At 34.2% G+C, this 21,423-nt stretch overlaps 3 protein-coding genes across 4 annotated transcripts in view; all 3 read right to left on the bottom strand.

Moving 5' to 3' along the window:
- Positions 1-189: 189 nt before the first annotated feature.
- On the bottom strand, positions 190-6,351 carry LOC139905876 (uncharacterized). Its single transcript, XM_071889691.1, has 3 exons — positions 5,318-6,351; positions 3,607-4,752; positions 190-3,031 (listed from the first exon to the last, which is right to left on the bottom strand). The coding sequence occupies exons 1-3, from the start codon at positions 5,578-5,580 to the stop codon at positions 2,413-2,415; spliced, it is 2,028 nt and encodes a 675-aa protein (XP_071745792.1). The 5' UTR covers positions 5,581-6,351; the 3' UTR covers positions 190-2,412.
- Positions 6,352-7,264: 913 nt separating this feature from the next.
- LOC121120721 (uncharacterized) lies at positions 7,265-9,095 on the bottom strand. Its single transcript, XM_040715577.2, has one exon. It carries the CDS (start codon positions 9,093-9,095, stop codon positions 7,857-7,859), a length of 1,239 nt encoding a protein of 412 aa, XP_040571511.2. The 3' UTR covers positions 7,265-7,856.
- A 2,980-nt stretch (positions 9,096-12,075) lies between these two features.
- The window catches only part of LOC121120720 (uncharacterized), a 99,583-nt gene continuing 90,235 nt past the window's right edge, over positions 12,076-21,423 (bottom strand). For both annotated transcript variants that reach the window (XM_071889690.1, XM_040715576.2), the window contains 2 exons: positions 20,941-21,320; positions 12,076-17,866 (listed from right to left, as the gene is read on the bottom strand). In XM_071889690.1, the coding sequence (XP_071745791.1) occupies positions 13,844-17,866; positions 20,941-21,320 (4,403 nt within the window). In that variant the 3' untranslated portion in view covers positions 12,076-13,843. The remainder of the gene's footprint in view (positions 17,867-20,940; positions 21,321-21,423) is intronic.

Here is a 21,423-nt window from a genome sequence, read left to right as displayed (position 1 = left end):
ATTTGGGTTCCAAAACTTTTTGCTTTCAAGGAGTTCCTTAATTGCAGGCCATAATTTGTCAAAGATCTCTTTGTGTGAGTTCGTAGCTGTATTGTCGACCTCCTTGAGCTTGGGTTCCAAGTCTTTCAATTTGGGTTCCACAAACTTTTTGCTTTCCATTTTTAATGGCAGGCCAGAGTTTGTCAAAGATTTCTTTGTGTGAGTTCGTAGCTGTTTTCTCCACTTCCTTCAACTGTGGTTTGAGATTCTCAACATTCTTTTCAACGTCACTCAATTTGGGATTGATTTTGTCAACCTTAATTTCAAATTCCTTGAGTTTAGGATTGAGGTCATCAATCTTTTTCTCGACGTCCTTCATCATGGGATGGATTTTCTCAACCTTGCCTTCAACATCCTTCAGTTTGGGCTCCAAGTCTTTCAATTTGGGTTCCATAAACTTTTTGCTTTCAAGGAGTTCCTTAATTGCAGGCCATAATTTGTCAAAGATCTCTTTGTGTGAGTTCGTAGCTGTATTGTCGACCTCCTTGAGCTTGGGTTCCAAGTCTTTCAATTTGGGTTCCACAAACTTTTTGCTTTCCAGAAGTTCTTTAATGGCAGGCCAGAGTTTGTCAAAGATTTCTTTGTGTGAGTTCGTAGCTGTTTTCTCCACTTCCTTCAACTGTGGTTTGAGATTCTCAACATTCTTTTCAACGTCACTCAATTTGGGATTGATTTTGTCAACCTTAATTTCAAATTCCTTGAGTTTAGGATTGAGGTCATCAATCTTTTTCTCGACGTCCTTCATCATGGGATGGATTTTCTCAACCTTGCCTTCAACATCCTTCAGTTTGGGCTCCAAGTCTTTCAATTTGGGTTCCATAAACTTTTGCTTTCAAGGAGTTCCTTAATTGCAGGCCATAATTTGTCAAAGATCTCTTTGTGTGAGTTCGTAGCTGTATTGTCGACCTCCTTGAGCTTGGGTTCCAAGTCTTTCAATTTGGGTTCCACAAACTTTTGCTTTCAGAAGTTCTTTAATGGCAGGCCAGAGTTTGTCAAAGATTTCTTTGTGTGAGTTCGTAGCTGTTTTCTCCACTTCCTTCAACTGTGGTTTGAGATTCTCAACATTCTTTTCAACGTCACTCAATTTGGGATTGATTTTGTCAACCTTAATTTCAAATTCCTTGAGTTTAGGATTGAGGTCATCAATCTTTTCTCGACGTCCTTCATCATGGGATGGATTTTCTCAACCTTGTCTTCAACATTCTTAAGTTTGGGCTCCAAGTCTTTCAATTTGGGTTCAACAAACTTTTTACTTTCAAGTAGTTCCTTAATAGCGGGCCATAATTTATCATTGACTTCATTCTTGACTCTATTGTCCATGTTATTTATGAAAGGCCATAATTTCTCAAAGACCTCACTGTTGTATTTGTTTTCAACAGATTGGACTTGGGGTACAAGTTCTTGAGTGTACTTTATGTCTATATTGTTGATGGTTGGCCATAATTTGTTGACTATTTCGTTGTGAGAATCTTGAGCCTTATTTTCAACATCCTTCAGCTTGGGTTCGATATTGTTAACCTTCTTTTCAACGTCAAATAATTTAGGATTGATTTTCTCAACCTTATCCTCAAATTCCTTGAGTTTAGGATTTAGATTATCAATCTTTTGTTCGACGTCCTTCATCTTGGGATGGATTTTCTCAACCTTATCTTGGACATCCTTCAATTTGGGTTCCAGATCTTTCATTCTGGGAGCCAAGTTCTTAAGGACTTCAGTCTTGAATTCAACATCTAATTCCTTAAGTTGTGGCCAAAGTTTCTGGAAGATTTCACTGTCATACTTATTTTCAATGTTCTTGATGTTCACAATGAATTCACTGTCGTATTTAGTTGTCATCCCGTTAATGAAGGGCCATAATTTATCAAAGATTTCTTTGTGTGAGTTCGTAGCTGTTTTCTCCACTTCCTTCAACTGTGGTTTGAGATTCTCAACATTCTTTTCAACGTCACTCAATTTGGGATTGATTTTGTCAACCTTAATTTCAAATTCCTTGAGTTTAGGATTGAGGTCATCAATCTTTTTCTCGACGTCCTTCATCATGGGATGGATTTTCTCAACCTTGCCTTCAACATCCTTCAGTTTGGGCTCCAAGTCTTTCAATTTGGGTTCCATAAACTTTTGCTTTCAAGGAGTTCCTTAATTGCAGGCCATAATTTGTCAAAGATCTCTTTGTGTGAGTTCGTAGCTGTATTGTCGACCTCCTTGAGCTTGGGTTCCAAGTCTTTCAATTTGGGTTCCACAAACTTTTGCTTTCCAGAAGTTCTTTAATGGCAGGCCAGAGTTTGTCAAAGATTTCTTTGTGTGAGTTCGTAGCTGTTTTCTCCACTTCCTTCAACTGTGGTTTGAGATTCTCAACATTCTTTTCAACGTCACTCAATTTGGGATTGATTTTGTCAACCTTAATTTCAAATTCCTTGAGTTTAGGATTGAGGTCATCAATCTTTTCTCGACGTCCTTCATCATGGGATGGATTTTCTCAACCTTGCCTTCAACATCCTTCAGTTTGGGCTCCAAGTCTTTCAATTTGGGTTCCATAAACTTTTTGCTTTCAAGGAGTTCCTTAATTGCAGGCCATAATTTGTCAAAGATCTCTTTGTGTGAGTTCGTAGCTGTATTGTCGACCTCCTTGAGCTTGGGTTCCAAGTCTTTCAATTTGGGTTCCACAAACTTTTTGCTTTCCAGAAGTTCTTTAATGGCAGGCCAGAGTTTGTCAAAGATTTCTTTGTGTGAGTTCGTAGCTGTTTTCTCCACTTCCTTCAACTGTGGTTTGAGATTCTCAACATTCTTTTCAACGTCACTCAATTTGGGATTGATTTTGTCAACCTTAATTTCAAATTCCTTGAGTTTAGGATTGAGGTCATCAATCTTTTTCTCGACGTCCTTCATCATGGGATGGATTTTCTCAACCTTGTCTTCAACATTCTTAAGTTTGGGCTCCAAGTCTTTCAATTTGGGTTCAACAAACTTTTTACTTTCAAGTAGTTCCTTAATAGCGGGCCATAATTTATCATTGACTTCATTCTTGACTCTATTGTCCATGTTATTTATGAAAGGCCATAATTTCTCAAAGACCTCACTGTTGTATTTGTTTTCAACAGATTGGACTTGGGGTACAAGTTCTTGAGTGTACTTTATGTCTATATTGTTGATGGTTGGCCATAATTTGTTGATATTTCGTTGTGAGAATCTTGAGCCTTATTTTCAACATCCTTCAGCTTGGGTTCGATATTGTTAACCTTCTTTTCAACGTCAAATAATTTAGGATTGATTTTCTCAACCTTATCCTCAAATTCCTTGAGTTTAGGATTTAGATTATCAATCTTTTGTTCGACGTCCTTCATCTTGGGATGGATTTTCTCAACCTTATCTTGGACATCCTTCAATTTGGGTTCCAGATCTTTCATTCTGGGAGCCAAGTTCTTAAGGACTTCAGTCTTGAATTCAACATCTAATTCCTTAAGTTGTGGCCAAAGTTTCTGGAAGATTTCACTGTCATACTTATTTTCAATGTTCTTGATGTTCACAATGAATTCACTGTCGTATTTAGTTGTCATCCCGTTAATGAAGGGCCATAATTTATCAAAGATTTCTTTGTGTGAGTTCGTAGCTGTTTTCTCCACTTCCTTCAACTGTGGTTTGAGATTCTCAACATTCTTTTCAACGTCACTCAATTTGGGATTGATTTTGTCAACCTTAATTTCAAATTCCTTGAGTTTAGGATTGAGGTCATCAATCTTTTTCTCGACGTCCTTCATCATGGGATGGATTTTCTCAACCTTGCCTTCAACATCCTTCAGTTTGGGCTCCAAGTCTTTCAATTTGGGTTCCATAAACTTTTTGCTTTCAAGGAGTTCCTTAATTGCAGGCCATAATTTGTCAAAGATCTCTTTGTGTGAGTTCGTAGCTGTATTGTCGACCTCCTTGAGCTTGGGTTCCAAGTCTTTCAATTTGGGTTCCACAAACTTTTTGCTTTCCAGAAGTTCTTTAATGGCAGGCCAGAGTTTGTCAAAGATTTCTTTGTGTGAGTTCGTAGCTGTTTTCTCCACTTCCTTCAACTGTGGTTTGAGATTCTCAACATTCTTTTCAACGTCACTCAATTTGGGATTGATTTTGTCAACCTTAATTTCAAATTCCTTGAGTTTAGGATTGAGGTCATCAATCTTTTTCTCGACGTCCTTCATCATGGGATGGATTTTCTCAACCTTGCCTTCAACATCCTTCAGTTTGGGCTCCAAGTCTTTCAATTTGGGTTCCATAAACTTTTTGCTTTCAAGGAGTTCCTTAATTGCAGGCCATAATTTGTCAAAGATCTCTTTGTGTGAGTTCGTAGCTGTATTGTCGACCTCCTTGAGCTTGGGTTCCAAGTCTTTCAATTTGGGTTCCACAAACTTTTTGCTTTCCAGAAGTTCTTTAATGGCAGGCCAGAGTTTGTCAAAGATTTCTTTGTGTGAGTTCGTAGCTGTTTTCTCCACTTCCTTCAACTGTGGTTTGAGATTCTCAACATTCTTTTCAACGTCACTCAATTTGGGATTGATTTTGTCAACCTTAATTTCAAATTCCTTGAGTTTAGGATTGAGGTCATCAATCTTTTTCTCGACGTCCTTCATCATGGGATGGATTTTCTCAACCTTGTCTTCAACATTCTTAAGTTTGGGCTCCAAGTCTTTCAATTTGGGTTCAACAAACTTTTTACTTTCAAGTAGTTCCTTAATAGCGGGCCATAATTTATCATTGACTTCATTCTTGACTCTAGTCCATGTTATTTATGAAAGGCCATAATTTCTCAAAGACCTCACTGTTGTATTTGTTTTCAACAGATTGGACTTGGGGTACAAGTTCTTGAGTGTACTTTATGTCTATATTGTTGATGGTTGGCCATAATTTGTTGACATTTCGTTGTGAGAATCTTGAGCCTTATTTTCAACATCCTTCAGCTTGGGTTCGATATTGTTAACCTTCTTTTCAACGTCAAATAATTTAGGATTGATTTTCTCAACCTTATCCTCAAATTCCTTGAGTTTAGGATTTAGATTATCAATCTTTTGTTCGACGTCCTTCATCTTGGGATGGATTTTCTCAACCTTATCTTGGACATCCTTCAATTTGGGTTCCAGATCTTTCATTCTGGGAGCCAAGTTCTTAAGTCTTGAATTCAACATCTAATTCCTTAAGTTGTGGCCAAAGTTTCTGGAAGATTTCACTGTCATACTTATTTTCAATGTTCTTGATGTTCACAATGAATTCATTGTCGTATTTAGTTGTCATCCCGTTAATGAAGGGCCACAATTTATCAAAGATTTCTTTGTGTGAGTTCGTAGCTGTTTTCTCCACTTCCTTCAACTGTGGTTTGAGATTCTCAACATTCTTTTCAACGTCACTCAATTTGGGATTGATTTTGTCAACCTTAATTTCAAATTCCTTGAGTTTAGGATTGAGGTCATCAATCTTTTTCTCGACGTCCTTCATCATGGGATGGATTTTCTCAACCTTGCCTTCAACATCCTTCAGTTTGGGCTCCAAGTCTTTCAATTTGGGTTCCATAAACTTTTTGCTTTCAAGGAGTTCCTTAATTGCAGGCCATAATTTGTCAAAGATCTCTTTGTGTGAGTTCGTAGCTGTATTGTCGACCTCCTTGAGCTTGGGTTCCAAGTCTTTCAATTTGGGTTCCACAAACTTTTGCTTTCCAGAAGTTCTTTAATGGCAGGCCAGAGTTTGTCAAAGATTTCTTTGTGTGAGTTCGTAGCTGTTTTCTCCACTTCCTTCAACTGTGGTTTGAGATTCTCAACATTCTTTTCAACGTCACTCAATTTGGGATTGATTTTGTCAACCTTAATTTCAAATTCCTTGAGTTTAGGATTGAGGTCATCAATCTTTTTCTCGACGTCCTTCATCATGGGATGGATTTTCTCAACCTTGCCTTCAACATCCTTCAGTTTGGGCTCCAAGTCTTTCAATTTGGGTTCCATAAACTTTTTGCTTTCAAGGAGTTCCTTAATTGCAGGCCATAATTTGTCAAAGATCTCTTTGTGTGAGTTCGTAGCTGTATTGTCGACCTCCTTGAGCTTGGGTTCCAAGTCTTTCAATTTGGGTTCCACAAACTTTTTGCTTTCCAGAAGTTCTTTAATGGCAGGCCAGAGTTTGTCAAAGATTTCTTTGTGTGAGTTCGTAGCTGTTTTCTCCACTTCCTTCAACTGTGGTTTGAGATTCTCAACATTCTTTTCAACGTCACTCAATTTGGGATTGATTTTGTCAACCTTAATTTCAAATTCCTTGAGTTTAGGATTGAGGTCATCAATCTTTTTCTCGACGTCCTTCATCATGGGATGGATTTTCTCAACCTTGTCTTCAACATTCTTAAGTTTGGGCTCCAAGTCTTTCAATTTGGGTTCAACAAACTTTTTACTTTCAAGTAGTTCCTTAATAGCGGGCCATAATTTATCATTGACTTCATTCTTGACTCTATTGTCCATGTTATTTATGAAAGGCCATAATTTCTCAAAGACCTCACTGTTGTATTTGTTTTCAACAGATTGGACTTGGGGTACAAGTTCTTGAGTGTACTTTATGTCTATATTGTTGATGGTTGGCCATAATTTGTTGACTATTTCGTTGTGAGAATCTTGAGCCTTATTTTCAACATCCTTCAGCTTGGGTTCGATATTGTTAACCTTCTTTTCAACGTCAAATAATTTAGGATTGATTTTCTCAACCTTATCCTCAAATTCCTTGAGTTTAGGATTTAGATTATCAATCTTTTGTTCGACGTCCTTCATCTTGGGATGGATTTTCTCAACCTTATCTTGGACATCCTTCAATTTGGGTTCCAGATCTTTCATTCTGGGAGCCAAGTTCTTAAGGACTTCAGTCTTGAATTCAACATCTAATTCCTTAAGTTGTGGCCAAAGTTTCTGGAAGATTTCACTGTCATACTTATTTTCAATGTTCTTGATGTTCACAATGAATTCACTGTCGTATTTAGTTGTCATCCCGTTAATGAAGGGCCATAATTTATCAAAGATTTCTTTGTGTGAGTTCGTAGCTGTTTTCTCCACTTCCTTCAACTGTGGTTTGAGATTCTCAACATTCTTTTCAACGTCACTCAATTTGGGATTGATTTTGTCAACCTTAATTTCAACTTGAGTTTAGGATTGAGGTCATCAATCTTTTTCTCGACGTCCTTCATCATGGGATGGATTTTCTCAACCTTGCTTTCAACATCCTTTAGTTTGGGTTCCAAGTCTTTCAATTTGGGTTCCATAAACTTTTTGCTTTCAAGGAGTTCCTTAATTGCAGGCCATAATTTGTCAAAGATCTCTTTGTGTGAGTTCGTAGCTGTATTGTCGACCTCCTTGAGCTTGGGTTCCAAGTCTTTCAATTTGGGTTCCACAAACTTTTTGCTTTCAGAAGTTCTTTAATGGCAGGCCAGAGTTTGTCAAAGATTTCTTTGTGTGAGTTCGTAGCTGTTTTCTCCACTTCCTTCAACTGTGGTTTGAGATTCTCAACATTCTTTTCAACGTCACTCAATTTGGGATTGATTTTGTCAACCTTAATTTCAAATTCCTTGAGTTTAGGATTGAGGTCATCAATCTTTTTCTCGACGTCCTTCATCATGGGATGGATTTTCTCAACCTTGCCTTCAACATCCTTCAGTTTGGGTTCCAAGTCTTTCAATTTGGGTTCCATAAACTTTTTGCTTTCAAGAAGTTCTTTAATGGCAGGCCAGAGTTTGTCAAAGATTTCTTTGTGTGAGTTCGTAGCTGTTTTCTCCACTTCCTTCAACTGTGGTTTGAGATTCTCAACATTCTTTTCAACGTCACTCAATTTGGGATTGATTTTGTCAACCTAATTTCAAATTCCTTGAGTTTAGGATTGAGGTCATCAATCTTTTTCTCGACGTCCTTCATCATGGGATGGATTTTCTCAACCTTGCTTTCAACATCCTTCAGTTTGGGCTCCAAGTCTTTCAATTTAGGTTCAACAAACTTTTTGCTTTCAAGGAGTTCCTTAATTGCAGGCCATAATTTGTCAAAGATCTCTTTGTGTGAGTTCGTAGCTGTATTGTCGACCTCCTTGAGCTTGGGTTCCAAGTCTTTCAATTTGGGTTCCACAAACTTTTTGCTTTCCAGAAGTTCTTTAATGGCAGGCCAGAGTTTGTCAAAGATTTCTTTGTGTGAGTTCGTAGCTGTTTTCTCCACTTCCTTCAACTGTGGTTTGAGATTCTCAACATTCTTTTCAACGTCAGTCAATTTGGGATTGATTTTGTCAACCTTAATTTCAAATTCCTTGAGTTTAGGATTGAGGTCATCAATCTTTTTCTCGACGTCCTTCATCATGGGATGGATTTTCTCAACCTTGCCTTCAACATCCTTGAGTTTGGGTTCCAAGTCTTTCAATTTGGGTTCCACAAACTTTTTGCTTTCAAGGAGTTCTTTAATGGCAGGCCAGAGTTTGTCAAAGATTTCTTTGTGTGAGTTTGTAGCTGTTTTCTCCACTTCCTTCAACTGTGGTTTGAGATTCTCAACATTCTTTTCAACGTCACTCAATTTGGGATTGATTTTGTCAACCCTAATTTCAAATTCCTTGAGTTTAGGATTGAGGTCATCAATCTTTTTCTCGACGTCCTTCATCATGGGATGGATTTTCTCAACCTTGCTTTCAACATCCTTCAGTTTGGGCTCCAAGTCTTTCAATTTAGGTTCAACAAACTTTTTACTTTCAAGGAGTTCCTTAATTGCAGGCCATAATTTGTCAAAGATCTCTTTGTGTGAGTTCGTAGCTGTATTGTCGACCTCCTTGAGCTTGGGTTCCAAGTCTTTCAATTTGGGTTCCACAAACTTTTTGCTTTCCAGAAGTTCTTTAATGGCAGGCCAGAGTTTGTCAAAGATTTCTTTGTGTGAGTTCGTAGCTGTTTTCTCCACTTCCTTCAACTGTGGTTTGAGATTCTCAACATTCTTTTCAACGTCACTCAATTTGGGATTGATTTTGTCAACCTTAATTTCAAATTCCTTGAGTTTAGGATTGAGGTCATCAATCTTTTTCTCGACGTCCTTCATCATGGGATGGATTTTCTCAACCTTGCTTCAACATCCTTCAGTTTGGGCTCCAAGTCTTTCAATTTGGGTTCCATAAACTTGCTTTCAAGGAGTTCCTTAATTGCAGGCCATAATTTGTCAAAGATCTCTTTGTGTGAGTTCGTAGCTGTATTGTCGACCTCCTTGAGCTTGGGTTCCAAGTCTTTCAATTTGGGTTCCACAAACTTTTTGCTTTCAGAAGTTCTTTAATGGCAGGCCAGAGTTTGTCAAAGATTTCTTTGTGTGAGTTCGTAGCTGTTTTCTCCACTTCCTTCAACTGTGGTTTGAGATTCTCAACATTCTTTTCAACGTCACTCAATTTGGGATTGATTTTGTCAACCTTAATTTCAAATTCCTTGAGTTTAGGATTGAGGTCATCAATCTTTTTCTCGACGTCCTTCATCATGGGATGGATTTTCTCAACCTTGCCTTCAACATCCTTCAGTTTGGGTTCCAAGTCTTTCAATTTGGGTTCCACAAACTTTTTGCTTTCAAGAAGTTCTTTAATGGCAGGCCAGAGTTTGTCAAAGATTTCTTTGTGTGAGTTCGTAGCTGTTTTCTCCACTTCCTTCAACTGTGGTTTGAGATTCTCAACATTCTTTTCAACGTCAGTCAATTTGGGATTGATTTTGTCAACCTTAATTTCAAATTCCTTGAGTTTAGGATTGAGGTCATCAATCTTTTTCTCGACGTCCTTCATCATGGGATGGATTTTCTCAACCTTGCCTTCAACATCCTTCAGTTTGGGCTCCAAGTCTTTCAATTTGGGTTCCATAAACTTTTTGCTTTCAAGGAGTTCCTTAATTGCAGGCCATAATTTGTCAAAGATCTCTTTGTGTGAGTTCGTAGCTGTATTGTCGACCTCCTTGAGCTTGGGTTCCAAGTCTTTCAATTTGGGTTCCACAAACTTTTTGCTTTCAATAAGTTCTTTAATGGCAGGCCAGAGTTTGTCAAAGATTTCTTTGTGTGAGTTCGTAGCTGTTTTCTCCACTTCCTTCAACTGTGGTTTGAGATTTTCAACATTCTTTTCAACGTCACTCAATTTGGGATTGATTTTGTCAACCTTAATTTCAAATTCCTTGAGTTTAGGATTGAGGTCATCAATCTTTTTCTCGACGTCCTTCATCATGGGATGGATTTTCTCAACCTTGCCTTCAACATCCTTCAGTTTGGGTTCCAAGTCTTTCAATTTGGGTTCCACAAACTTTTTGCTTTCAAGAAGTTCTTTAATGGCAGGCCAGAGTTTGTCAAAGATTTCTTTGTGTGAGTTCGTAGCTGTTTTCTCCACTTCCTTCAACTGTGGTTTGAGATTCTCAACATTCTTTTCAACGTCACTCAATTGGGGATTGATTTTGTCAACCTTAATTTCAAATTCCTTGAGTTTAGGATTGAGGTCATCAATCTTTTTCTCGACGTCCTTCATCATGGGATGGATTTTCTCAACCTTGTCTTCAACATTCTTAAGTTTGGGCTCCAAGTCTTTCAATTTGGGTTCCATAAGCTTTTTGCTTTCAAGGAGTTCCTTAATTGCAGGCCATAATTTGTCAAAGATCTCTTTTTGTGAGTTCGTAGCTGTATTGTCGACCTCCTTGAGCTTGGGTTCCAAGTCTTTCAATTTGGGTTCCACAAACTTTTTGCTTTCAGAAGTTCTTTAATGGCAGGCCAGAGTTTGTCAAAGATTTCTTTGTGTGAGTTCGTAGCTGTTTTCTCCACTTCCTTCAACTGTGGTTTGAGATTCTCAACATTCTTTTCAACGTCACTCAATTTGGGATTGATTTTGTCAACCCTAATTTCAAATTCCTTGAGTTTAGGATTGAGGTCATCAATCTTTTTCTCGACGTCCTTCATCATGGGATGGATTTTCTCAACTTTGCCTTCAACATCCTTAAGTTTAGGCTCGAATTCTTTCATTTTTGGAAGTAAGTTATTATGTACTTCACTCTTAAATTCACTTTCAAATGTCTTGAGGAACGGCCAAAGTTTTTCAAAGACTTCACTATTGTATTTACTCTCAATGTTCTTTATGTCTTTTTGTGAGTTTGTTGCTATTTTCTCTACTTCCTTCAATTGAGGTTTGATATTATCAACCTTAGCTTCAACATCTTTCAACTTTGGATTAAGATTATCAACTTTTTTCTCAACATCACTTAATTTGGGATTGATTTTTCCGAATAAATTTTCAAATTCCTTCAGCTTTGGATTAAAGTTATCTATCTTATGTTCTACGTCTTTCATCATTGGATGGATTTTCTCTACTTTTCCTTCAATGTCTTTTAGCTTAGGTTCTAAATCTCTTAGTTTTGGTTCTACTAACTGCTTGCTTTCTAAAAGTTCCTTCATGGTTGGCCATAGTTTATCGAAAATTTCTTTGTGTGATTTCGAAGTTGTATCACTAAGCTCCTTTAATTGGGGCTTAAGGTTATCAAACTTATCCTCAACATTTTTTAATTTAGGATTCAAATTATCAAATTTCCTTTCAACTTCGTGTAGTTTAGGATTTATCTTCTCAACTTCATTTTCAAATTCTTTGAGTTTTGGGTTGAGATAATCAATCTTTTTTTTCGACGTCTTTCATTTGAGGTTGTATTTTATTAACCTTATCTTCAACATTTTTTACCTGAGGTTGAATATCTTTAATAAATGATGTCATTTTATCTCTGTTTTCATTGAGTTCATTGATTAAAGGCCAAATTTTGTTATAGATTTCTTCATTGATTATCGTTTGCATTGAATTCAATTTAGGCCAAACCTTATCTTCAACTTCACTTTTGTATGTGTTTTCTACCTTCATTACTTGTGGGGCAATCTCTTCCATGTACTTTACATCTATACTTTTGATAGTGGGCCAAACTTTGTCAAAAAGTTCAGATTTATATTCAGTAGAATCTTTCTCTATTTTACTTATCTGTGGTTGAATTTCAATTATTGATCTTTCAATTTGGTTTATTTTTTCACTTCTTTCCTGGATATCTTTAATAGTTGGCCATAACTTTTCATTTATCTCTCTAGAATATTGATTTTCCATTTCTTTAGTTTGATTATCTATTTTATCATTTATCAAACTGTTTAATTTTTCTAATTCTGGCCATATATTTTTTATTTCTGTATCATATTTGTTTTCAATATTTATAACAGTTTGTTTTACGTCTTCGCCATACTTATTGCTCATTTTGTCTAATTTATCTGACGTTTTTGAATCAATTTCGTCAAACATGGGTGTGATTTCTTTCAGTTGAACTTCAATATCCTTGACTTTGTTGAGTTCTGGCCATAATCTCTCCGTGATTTCAATTTTATGATCTTTGTCCATTTCCTGAACATAGGGCCACAGTTTATCAAACAATTCCGATTGAATTTCTTTGAGTTTATCCCAAAGTTTTTCATTGACTTCACTATCTTGTTCTTTCTTGTAGTCATTCAGACTCAAAAGTATTTTGTTTGTGATGTCTGTGTTGTTTTCGGTTTTGAAATTGTTAATATTGACACTGATTTTCTTATCAATTTCAGAGTCAATTGTATTCAATTTAGGAATTACTCGTTCCACAATTTCATTTTGTGATGTTAAAGCTCTGTCTTCCACATCCTTGATCTTGGGTGTGATTTCTTTCAGCTGAACTTCAATATCCTTGACTTTGTTGAGTTCTGGCCATAATCTCTCCGTGATTTCAATTTTATGATCTTTGTCCATTTCCTGAACATAGGGCCACAGTTTATCAAACAATTCCGATTGAATTTCTTTGAGTTTATCCCAAAGTTTTTCATTGACTTCACTATCTTGTTCTTTCTTGTAGTCATTCAGACTCAAAAGTATTTTGTTTGTGATGTCTGTGTTGTTTTCGGTTTTGAAATTGTTAATATTGACACTGATTTTCTTATCAATTTCAGAGTCAATTGTATTCAATTTAGGAATTACTCGTTCCACAATTTCATTTTGTGATGTTAAAGCTCTGTCTTCCACATCCTTGATCTTGGGTGTGATTTCTTTCAGCTGAACTTCAATATCCTTGACTTTGTTGAGTTCTGGCCATAATCTCTCCGTGATTTCAATTTTATGATCTTTGTCCATTTCCTGAACATAGGGCCACAGTTTATCAAACAATTCCGATTGAATTTCTTTGAGTTTATCCCAAAGTTTTTCATTGACTTCACTATCTTGTTCTTTCTTGTAGTCATTCAGACTCAAAAGTATTTTGTTTGTGATGTCTGTGTTGTTTTCGGTTTTGAAATTGTTAATATTGACACTGATTTTCCTATCAATTTCAGAGTCAATTGTATTCAATTTAGGAATTACTCGTTCCACAATTTCATTTTGTGATGTTAAAGCTCTGTCTTCCACATCCTTGATCTTGGGTGTGATTTCTTGCAGTTGAGCTTCAATATCCTTGACTTTGTTGAGTTCTGGCCATAATCTCTCCGTGATTTCAATTTTATGATCTTGTCTGATCTTTGTCCATTTCGAACATCCTTGATTTTCAAACATTTCCGTTGAACTTCTTTGAGTTTATCCCAAAGTTTTCATTGACATAACACTATCTTGTTATCTTTGTCCATTTCCTGAACATAGGGCCACAGTTTATCAGACTCTTTCTTGTAGTTGAAAAGTATTTTATTTGTGATGTCTGTGTTGTTTTCGGTTTTGAAATTGTTAATATTGACACTGATTTTCCTATCAATTTCAGAGTCAATTGTATTCAATTTAGGAATTACTCAGTTCAAAATTTCATTTTGTGATGTTAAAGCTCTGTCTTCCACATCCTTGATCTTGGGTGTGATTTTTGCAGTTGAGCTTCAATATCTTTTAATTTATTAAGTTGAGGTAAAAGCTTGTCTACAATATCATTTTGAGATGTTAAAGCTCTATCTTCGACATCCTTGATCTTTGGTGTCATTTCCCTTAGTTGAACTTCGATATTCTTAACTTTGTTGAGTTCTGGCCATAACCTTTCCGTGATTTCAATCTTGTTATCTTTGTCCATTTCCTGAACATAGGGCCAGAGTTTATCGTAGAGTTCTGCTTGAATTTCTGTTAGTCTTTCCCAAATTTTCTCGTTGACTTCACTATCTTGTTCTTTCTTGTAGTCATTCAGACTCAAAAGTATTTTGTTTGTGATGTCCGTATTGTTTTCGGTTTTGAAATTGTTAATATTGACACTGATTTTCTTATCAATTTCAGAGTCAATTGTATTCAATTTAGGAATTACTCGTTCCACAATTTCATTTTGTGATGTTAAAGCTCTGTCTTCCACATCCTTGATCTTGGGTGTGATTTCTTTCAGCTGAACTTCAATATCCTTGACTTTGTTGAGTTCTGGCCATAATCTCTCCGTGATTTCAATTTTATGATCTTTGTCCATTTCCTGAACATAGGGCCAGAGTTTATCGTAGAGTTCTGCTTGAATTTCTGTTAGTCTTTCCCAAATTTTCTCATTGACTTCACTATCTTGTTCTTTCTTGTAATCATTCAGACTCAAAAGTATTTTGTTTGTGATGTCCGTGTTGTTTTCTGTTTTGAAATTGTTAATATTGACACTGATTTTCCTATCAATTTCAGAGTCAATTGTATTCAATTTAGGAATTACTCGTTCCACAATTTCATTTTGTGATGTTAAAGCTCTGTCTTCCACATCCTTGATCTTGGGTGTGATTTCTTGCAGTTGAGCTTCAATTTTCTTTACTTTGTTGAGTTCAGGCCATAACCTTTCTGTCATTTCCACTTTATTGTCCTTATCCATTTCCTGGACATATGGCCAAAGTTTTTCGTATAATTCTGCTTGTATTTCGGTTATTTTTTCCCAAATTTTATTATTTACTTCACTTTCTTGTTCCTTTTTGTATTCCTTTAGACTTAACAATATTTTGTTGGTGATGTCTGTGTTGTTTTCTGTTTTGAAATTGTTTATATTAACACTGATTTTTCTGTCTATTTCTGAATCGATGTTATTCATCTTTGGCAAAAGCTGATTATAGACTTCTTTTTCAGTATGATTTGCTTTTGAATCAACTTCATCTATTCGTGGTTCAATACTTTGTATTTTTGAATTTATTCTTTCAATTTTTGGCTCAACGTCTTTTATTTTGTTAACTTCAGGCCATAGCTTCTCTCCCATTTCTATTTTTATATCCTTATCCATTTCTAATATATAAGGCCATAATTTTTCATGCAATTCAATATTATTGTCATGAGAGGATATTTGCAATTCTTCCAGTCTTTCCCATATCTTATCTGTTACGTTTGAGCTTTGATCCCTGTTATAATTTTCCAAATTGATTTCAATCTTTTTATCGATTTCAATATTATTTTCCAGTCTGAAATTATTAATATTTATATTGATTTGATCTTTCATCTCATTTTCCATTTTTAATAATTTTGAATCAAACTCTTTGTTTGCATCTTGCTGATATAAAGATGTTTTATTTTCAACTTCAGATATCTTAATTTGAAGTTCTTTGCAATTATTTATTTCGGGCCATATTTTATCAGCAAGCTCTTCTTTGACGTCACTATCCATAGATTGAATGAAAGGCCATAATTTTTCAAAGATTTCGACTTCTGAATTAAGCGTTTTAGACTCTACTTCATTGATTTTGTCCCATAGCTTATCATTCACCTCTGAGTTTTGTTTCTCACTATATTGAGTTAGATTAAGCTGTATTTTATTTTGAATCTCCGTATTATTTTCTGTTTTAAATAGATTGATACTATGGCTTATTTTTCTATCAACTTCAGAGTTTATAGTTTCAAGTTTAGGAAGAATTGTTTGAACTATTTCATTTTGATTTTCGATCTTAGGATTCAATTCAGTTATTTTGTTTTCAAGTGAATTTATTTGAGGCCACATTTTTTCCCCAAGTTCAATTTTGAAGTCCTTGTCCATTTCTTTTACGAAAGGCCATAAGTTATCAAATATTTCGTTATCATATTTTTTCTCTAAATTATTAATGCTAATAGAAAGCTGCTCTGAGGATTCTTTGTTAATGTTTTTAATAAAAGGCCATACATTATTAAAAATTTCTTCATTACATTTATTTAGGTTAGTATGTAAGCTCTCAACATTCTCAACAGTTGTTTTCATAAAAGGTGATACCTTTGTGCTCATCTCACGATCCAAGTCTTTTACAAAAGGCCATAGTTTTTCAAAAAGCTCAACTTCATTATTTGCAACTCTTTTTTCGAGATCTTTATGTTTGGGATTAATTTCATTCTTGAATTCATTTATTATTATCATTACTTCATTCATTATATTAGTAGTAGTTTCGCTTTGGTAGTTGCTGATTTGAAGATTAATTTGCTGTTGAACATCACCACCTAGTTCAAAGATTCTTTTATCCAGTTTTTCAATTCTTGGCCACATAGAATCATTTAGCTCATTCGCATATTTTAATTGAAATTCATTTGTTTGCTTAGTAATGTCGTTCATGTCCTTATAAATCTTATCCTGAACGTCGTTTAACTTGTTAATTAAATTATCAGCAACATCTTTTTGAGTCCTGTTTTGCAAATCCACCAATTGAATATTGAATTCCTTGGACAAATTAATATGATTTTCTTCCATTTTACTCATCTTTAGGTTTATGTCAGCAATTATTCCTTCAACTGATGGCCAAACCTTTTCTTTTAATTCTGCTTTGTAATCATGATCCATTTCCTTAATGTAGGGCCATAGCTTTTCATGAATTTCAAGTTCTAATTTAGCAAAGTTATCGTTTACAATCTTGGTCATGTCATTAAACTTAGGTTCCATGCGCTTAACTCCTTCAATTCTTTCACTTTCAAGCTGATTGTTAACCTTAACTTGTATTTCATCAATATTACTCCTTAATTTTGAATCAATATCCTTAATCATAATTTCAACATTCTGAATCTTTGGTCGTAACTCATTGTCCAACTTCGTTATTCTAGGAGCAATTTCATTTTCAATTCGGTCCAATTTTTCAGCATGATTTCTGTTAACTTCCATTTCAAGAGCATTAATTCTATTTCCGTAGTTAAATTCCGTCATAATTTCCTCAATCTTAGTAGTCGTATTCTTCAAAGAGCTTTTGGTTTCAATTTCCATCTTTTCCAATTGTCCTTCATGGGCGTTTACTGTATGAATTACTTTATCCAGGCCGGTATTTATTGAAGAAAGGTTAGGAAGAACATTGATATTTAATCCTTTAGACAATACAGATACTTCATCTTCCATAGGGCTCAATACTCGAGAAATTCCTTGAATATTTTCCGTGTTCAGATCAATTTTGGGTTTCATAGACTTAATTTCATTATTCATTATTTCAGCTTCATTTCGGATAATTTGGATGTTGTTGTTGCAATTTTGTGCCAATTTAGGGAGTTCAGTCTCCATTAAATTTTCAAAATTTGTATTAACTTTTGAGAACTCAGTATTTGTAAATTTGATAACCTCATTCACTTCAGTGGTAACTCGTTTGCAATCCCCATTGATTCCTTCTAATTTAATGGCATGTTGAGTTTGATTTTCTCGTAGAAAGTCATCAGCTTTTTCTAGGGCTTCAAATCTATCGGTCATTTCTCTCTCAAGTTTCGTATCTTTTCTCATGATCTCCACAGCCTCTTGTAATTCGCGCATTTGTTGGGTAATAAGGAGGATGTTAGTTGAATCCGTTTCATCCTTGGCATCCAACCGATCACTCAGGAGTTGATATGATTTTTCGATTCGAGTGTACTCATCTCTCAAGAACTCATTCTCTTTCTCCAAAAACACCACTTTCTCTGCGAGAATAGCGTTTTTATCGCTCTGAAAAAACAAGGGTTCCCTTTTTATCAATTTTTAATGACTTTTCTTCCTTTAACATTAATTTTATAATGAGAATAGGAAGTATTATTACTTGATCCTCAATAAAAATCCGTCATGAAACATTTGTACATATGTATATTTACCAATTTGTAAGATTTAATTAAATGGCCAAAAATATATCATTTCAAAAATAAATTCTATAGATTCATACCTATTAAAATCAAAATTAAATTCATATTATGTTAACTTATCGTAATAACACAAAAGTTGGATGGAAAAATAGCCAAGTAAGTAAATAGTACAAGGAGTAGACAAAATTTTACTTTTTTCTAACCGTTTTAGTTTTGTTCTTTTAACTTGAATATTCCTTATTTCTAATATTGAGCGATTTCACATGAATAGTAAAGAAATACATAATTGAAATTAACATTCAATTTTGCAGGAAGTAATTTTTTTTTTCTTTATTCTGAAAAATAGTATCAAACTTACAAAAAGAGTAACTTAATATATATTTTTTTATTTGTGATTAATTAATTTAATATCAAATTCAGGTATCGAACTAACTTTTATTTAATTGATGTTGATAATTTGAATAGAGTCAAATGCAGACAAGGTTAATAGAAATACAAGGTTAGACCATCATGTAATCTGATGTATTGTACCGACTTCTGTGCAAGACAAGCAGAATTTGACAAAATACACAACCACTCATAGACAATTACGTCATTATTGCAATGAATTTTCAATTTTATGTATCGTACCTACTGGTGGGCAAGAAAAATAGATTTTGAAAAAAAAAAACACACAACCACTCATCTACTATGACGTCAATTTTAAAAGCGTTATGGTATAACCTTGTATTTCTATTAACCTTGGTCCCAACAAAAACGTTGCTTTTATAAAAAGTGTAACAAAAAAAAGTAAATATGTAAATGACATTTTCTTTCCGGTGATATATTTTACGCTGACCTACGATAATTTCCCATGTAGTCTCGCATTTAATTTTAAATAATAATAATTTTCATAATAACATAAGCACCATTTAAGTAACTCATTCACGAAAAGTTAAATATATTTAAATTGAAAATTACTTGAGATAATGTTCTTAACGATTGATGATGCGAGATGTACATTCATTTTAATTTGGGGATTGTTTTAAGGCTAAAAAAATGGCATTGAACGATAATAGTCCCAAATTACAATAATCTTAGATATTTCAGAATTCAGATGAGAAAGAGAAAAACTGATACCAGTTTTGGATTCTGCACTCAAAGATAAATTCCTTAATTGGCTTGAATTCATTTGTACAAAATAAATATTCCCCTGTGTAATCTGTATTTATCTATATATAATAGAGTATGTTTGTACTTTATGGGTTCCCACACTGTTGAACCTAGGAGGCTGAAATTTTGCATGGGTGCCTCTATTAAATGAGGTCAGGTTAAAACAGGGGTGCCAATTTTCGAGGGGGCTTATTCTATACCCAAAACACAAAAGTTGTTTTAGGAGCTCAAGTTGAGTAATAAATCAAGAAGTGACTGGCGTCTCAAAAAAACAACTATATGAATAACACCGTTTTCTAAATATAGTAAAAATCAAAAAAATTATGTGCAAAATAAGAAATTGACGGAAAAAAAATTCCTTTTTTTTTTAGGTGCAAAAAAATGTAGTTCCAATTGACCAATTGAATATTGGATTCATACACTAATAAAGTTTGTAGAAATTTGTCTCGAAACTCCTTTACATATCAATTTGAAACATAGAAATTTATGTGTAACTGAAATATCTGTCATTTTCCGAATAATTATTCGATTTTTTTTTTTTTTTTTCTTTTTTTTCTCAAACTTTTTCAATTTTAATTTTTACGATGAAATTCTAAGAATCAATGCATTCATTCTGTCCATAGAATTTTAGAATCTAACATTACAAAAATATTTTTCAATTCGTTGAACATTATATTTCATAATTTTTGCAATATTTGCTAAAATGAACTACTTATTAACTATTTTTTCGACCACGTTATTCTCCATAAATTTTTTTGTTTTTTGATAGTACGAAAAAAATCTTGATAGGATTGTGTTCCCCCTTACAATGTCAATAAATGACATTTCCCCGGGTGTTTTCCAAAATTAATGCAAAAAAAAACGTTTTTTTGTAATTTTTTCGACTTGACATTTTTTTGACAAAAATCAAAAATAGATTTCTCATCTAGACAAATTTTTTCGTGCATATATGTTACTATGTTATTTGAAGTCTGTATGACATTTTTTTTTAAATTCATATTAATACCTATATTATAATGCTTGCCCGGGTATAAACATTCAAAAACGTATTCTCCTGCATAGGGTAATATTATCCAATAGCAAGTTTTCAAGAAAGACCTCTAACTTCAAATATTTTGTGTGTTAGAGATCAGTACTTATAAATTTAATGCAAAACATGAAAGTACATCGACTGTGAAAATTCTAGCTACAAGACTATAATAGATAAAAAATACAGGTGATTTGGAAAAAGCGTCTCATATTACCCCTATGGCATTTGTTTAATATATTGCGACTTAAAAAATATGTCAATAATTTTTTTTTTTAAATTATTGTTATAATCTCTCACGGTGCCCTTAACGATGTACCGCAGAACACAATAGGAAAACACTGCGAAGTTTTAAAGAGTAAAAAATTTGTTGTTTTTTTTCCAACAACAAAAAGAAATTATTCTTAAGTGTATTTTGAACTTATCTGACTATAATTATTATTTGACTATAATTGCAATAGACCAAAAACAAAAACTTGAACCAGATGAACAAATGAAGCAAATACAACTTTGTCTCAAAAGTTATAAATCCTTGAAATTGATAGGCCAAGATTATAATATATTTCTTCAATATAATTACAACAACTTAAAAAAATAATTACTACCCAAAGGTATGTCATGATTGTTTTAAGTACAAATTTATTAAAAACTATATATGAGAAATCGGTTTCAAGAAAATAAAGGATAAACTCTGGAGCAACAATTATGAATAAATTCAAAAGAGTTGTACAAAAATGAAGAGGAAATCAAAAACTTTGTCTTACCTTTACTAAACCGTCGACTTTATCACTCAATTCCTCAATATTCATAAAAATATTGTTATTCATGGTGCTTTGGAGTCGATTTGTAAGATCCTGATATCCTTGGATTTTGTAAACATCTCTGAGATGTTCATGAGCTTTGGGATATAACTTTCTTTCACGTTCAAAAAACAGCTTCACTAATTCAAAATACATATGTTTGAGCTCGATAGCTCCTTTTTCATATTCTTTACGAAATAACTGCTCATGTCGAGAAAGTATCCCCGTCTCATCGGGAAAGTCGTAGAACTCCTGAATTCCATGGCGATTGTAATCCAGACGATATTTTTCTAAATATCGTATGGAATGATACCACAAATTATCGGCCGGCGTGGACATTATTTCTGCAAAATCAAATTTAATACATTATTAATAATAACGGGATTATGTAAATTAATTCATTATCTAGCCTCCTGTCCTTCACTAAGTCTGATCAGAAGCCATAAT

The sequence above is a fragment of the Lepeophtheirus salmonis genome, chromosome 6, assembly GCF_016086655.4.
Source record: "Lepeophtheirus salmonis chromosome 6, UVic_Lsal_1.4, whole genome shotgun sequence".
Taxonomy (NCBI): domain Eukaryota; kingdom Metazoa; phylum Arthropoda; class Copepoda; order Siphonostomatoida; family Caligidae; genus Lepeophtheirus; species Lepeophtheirus salmonis.
The sequence above is the reverse complement of the archived record's forward strand: the minus strand, read 5'-3'. Positions and strand labels throughout refer to the sequence as shown.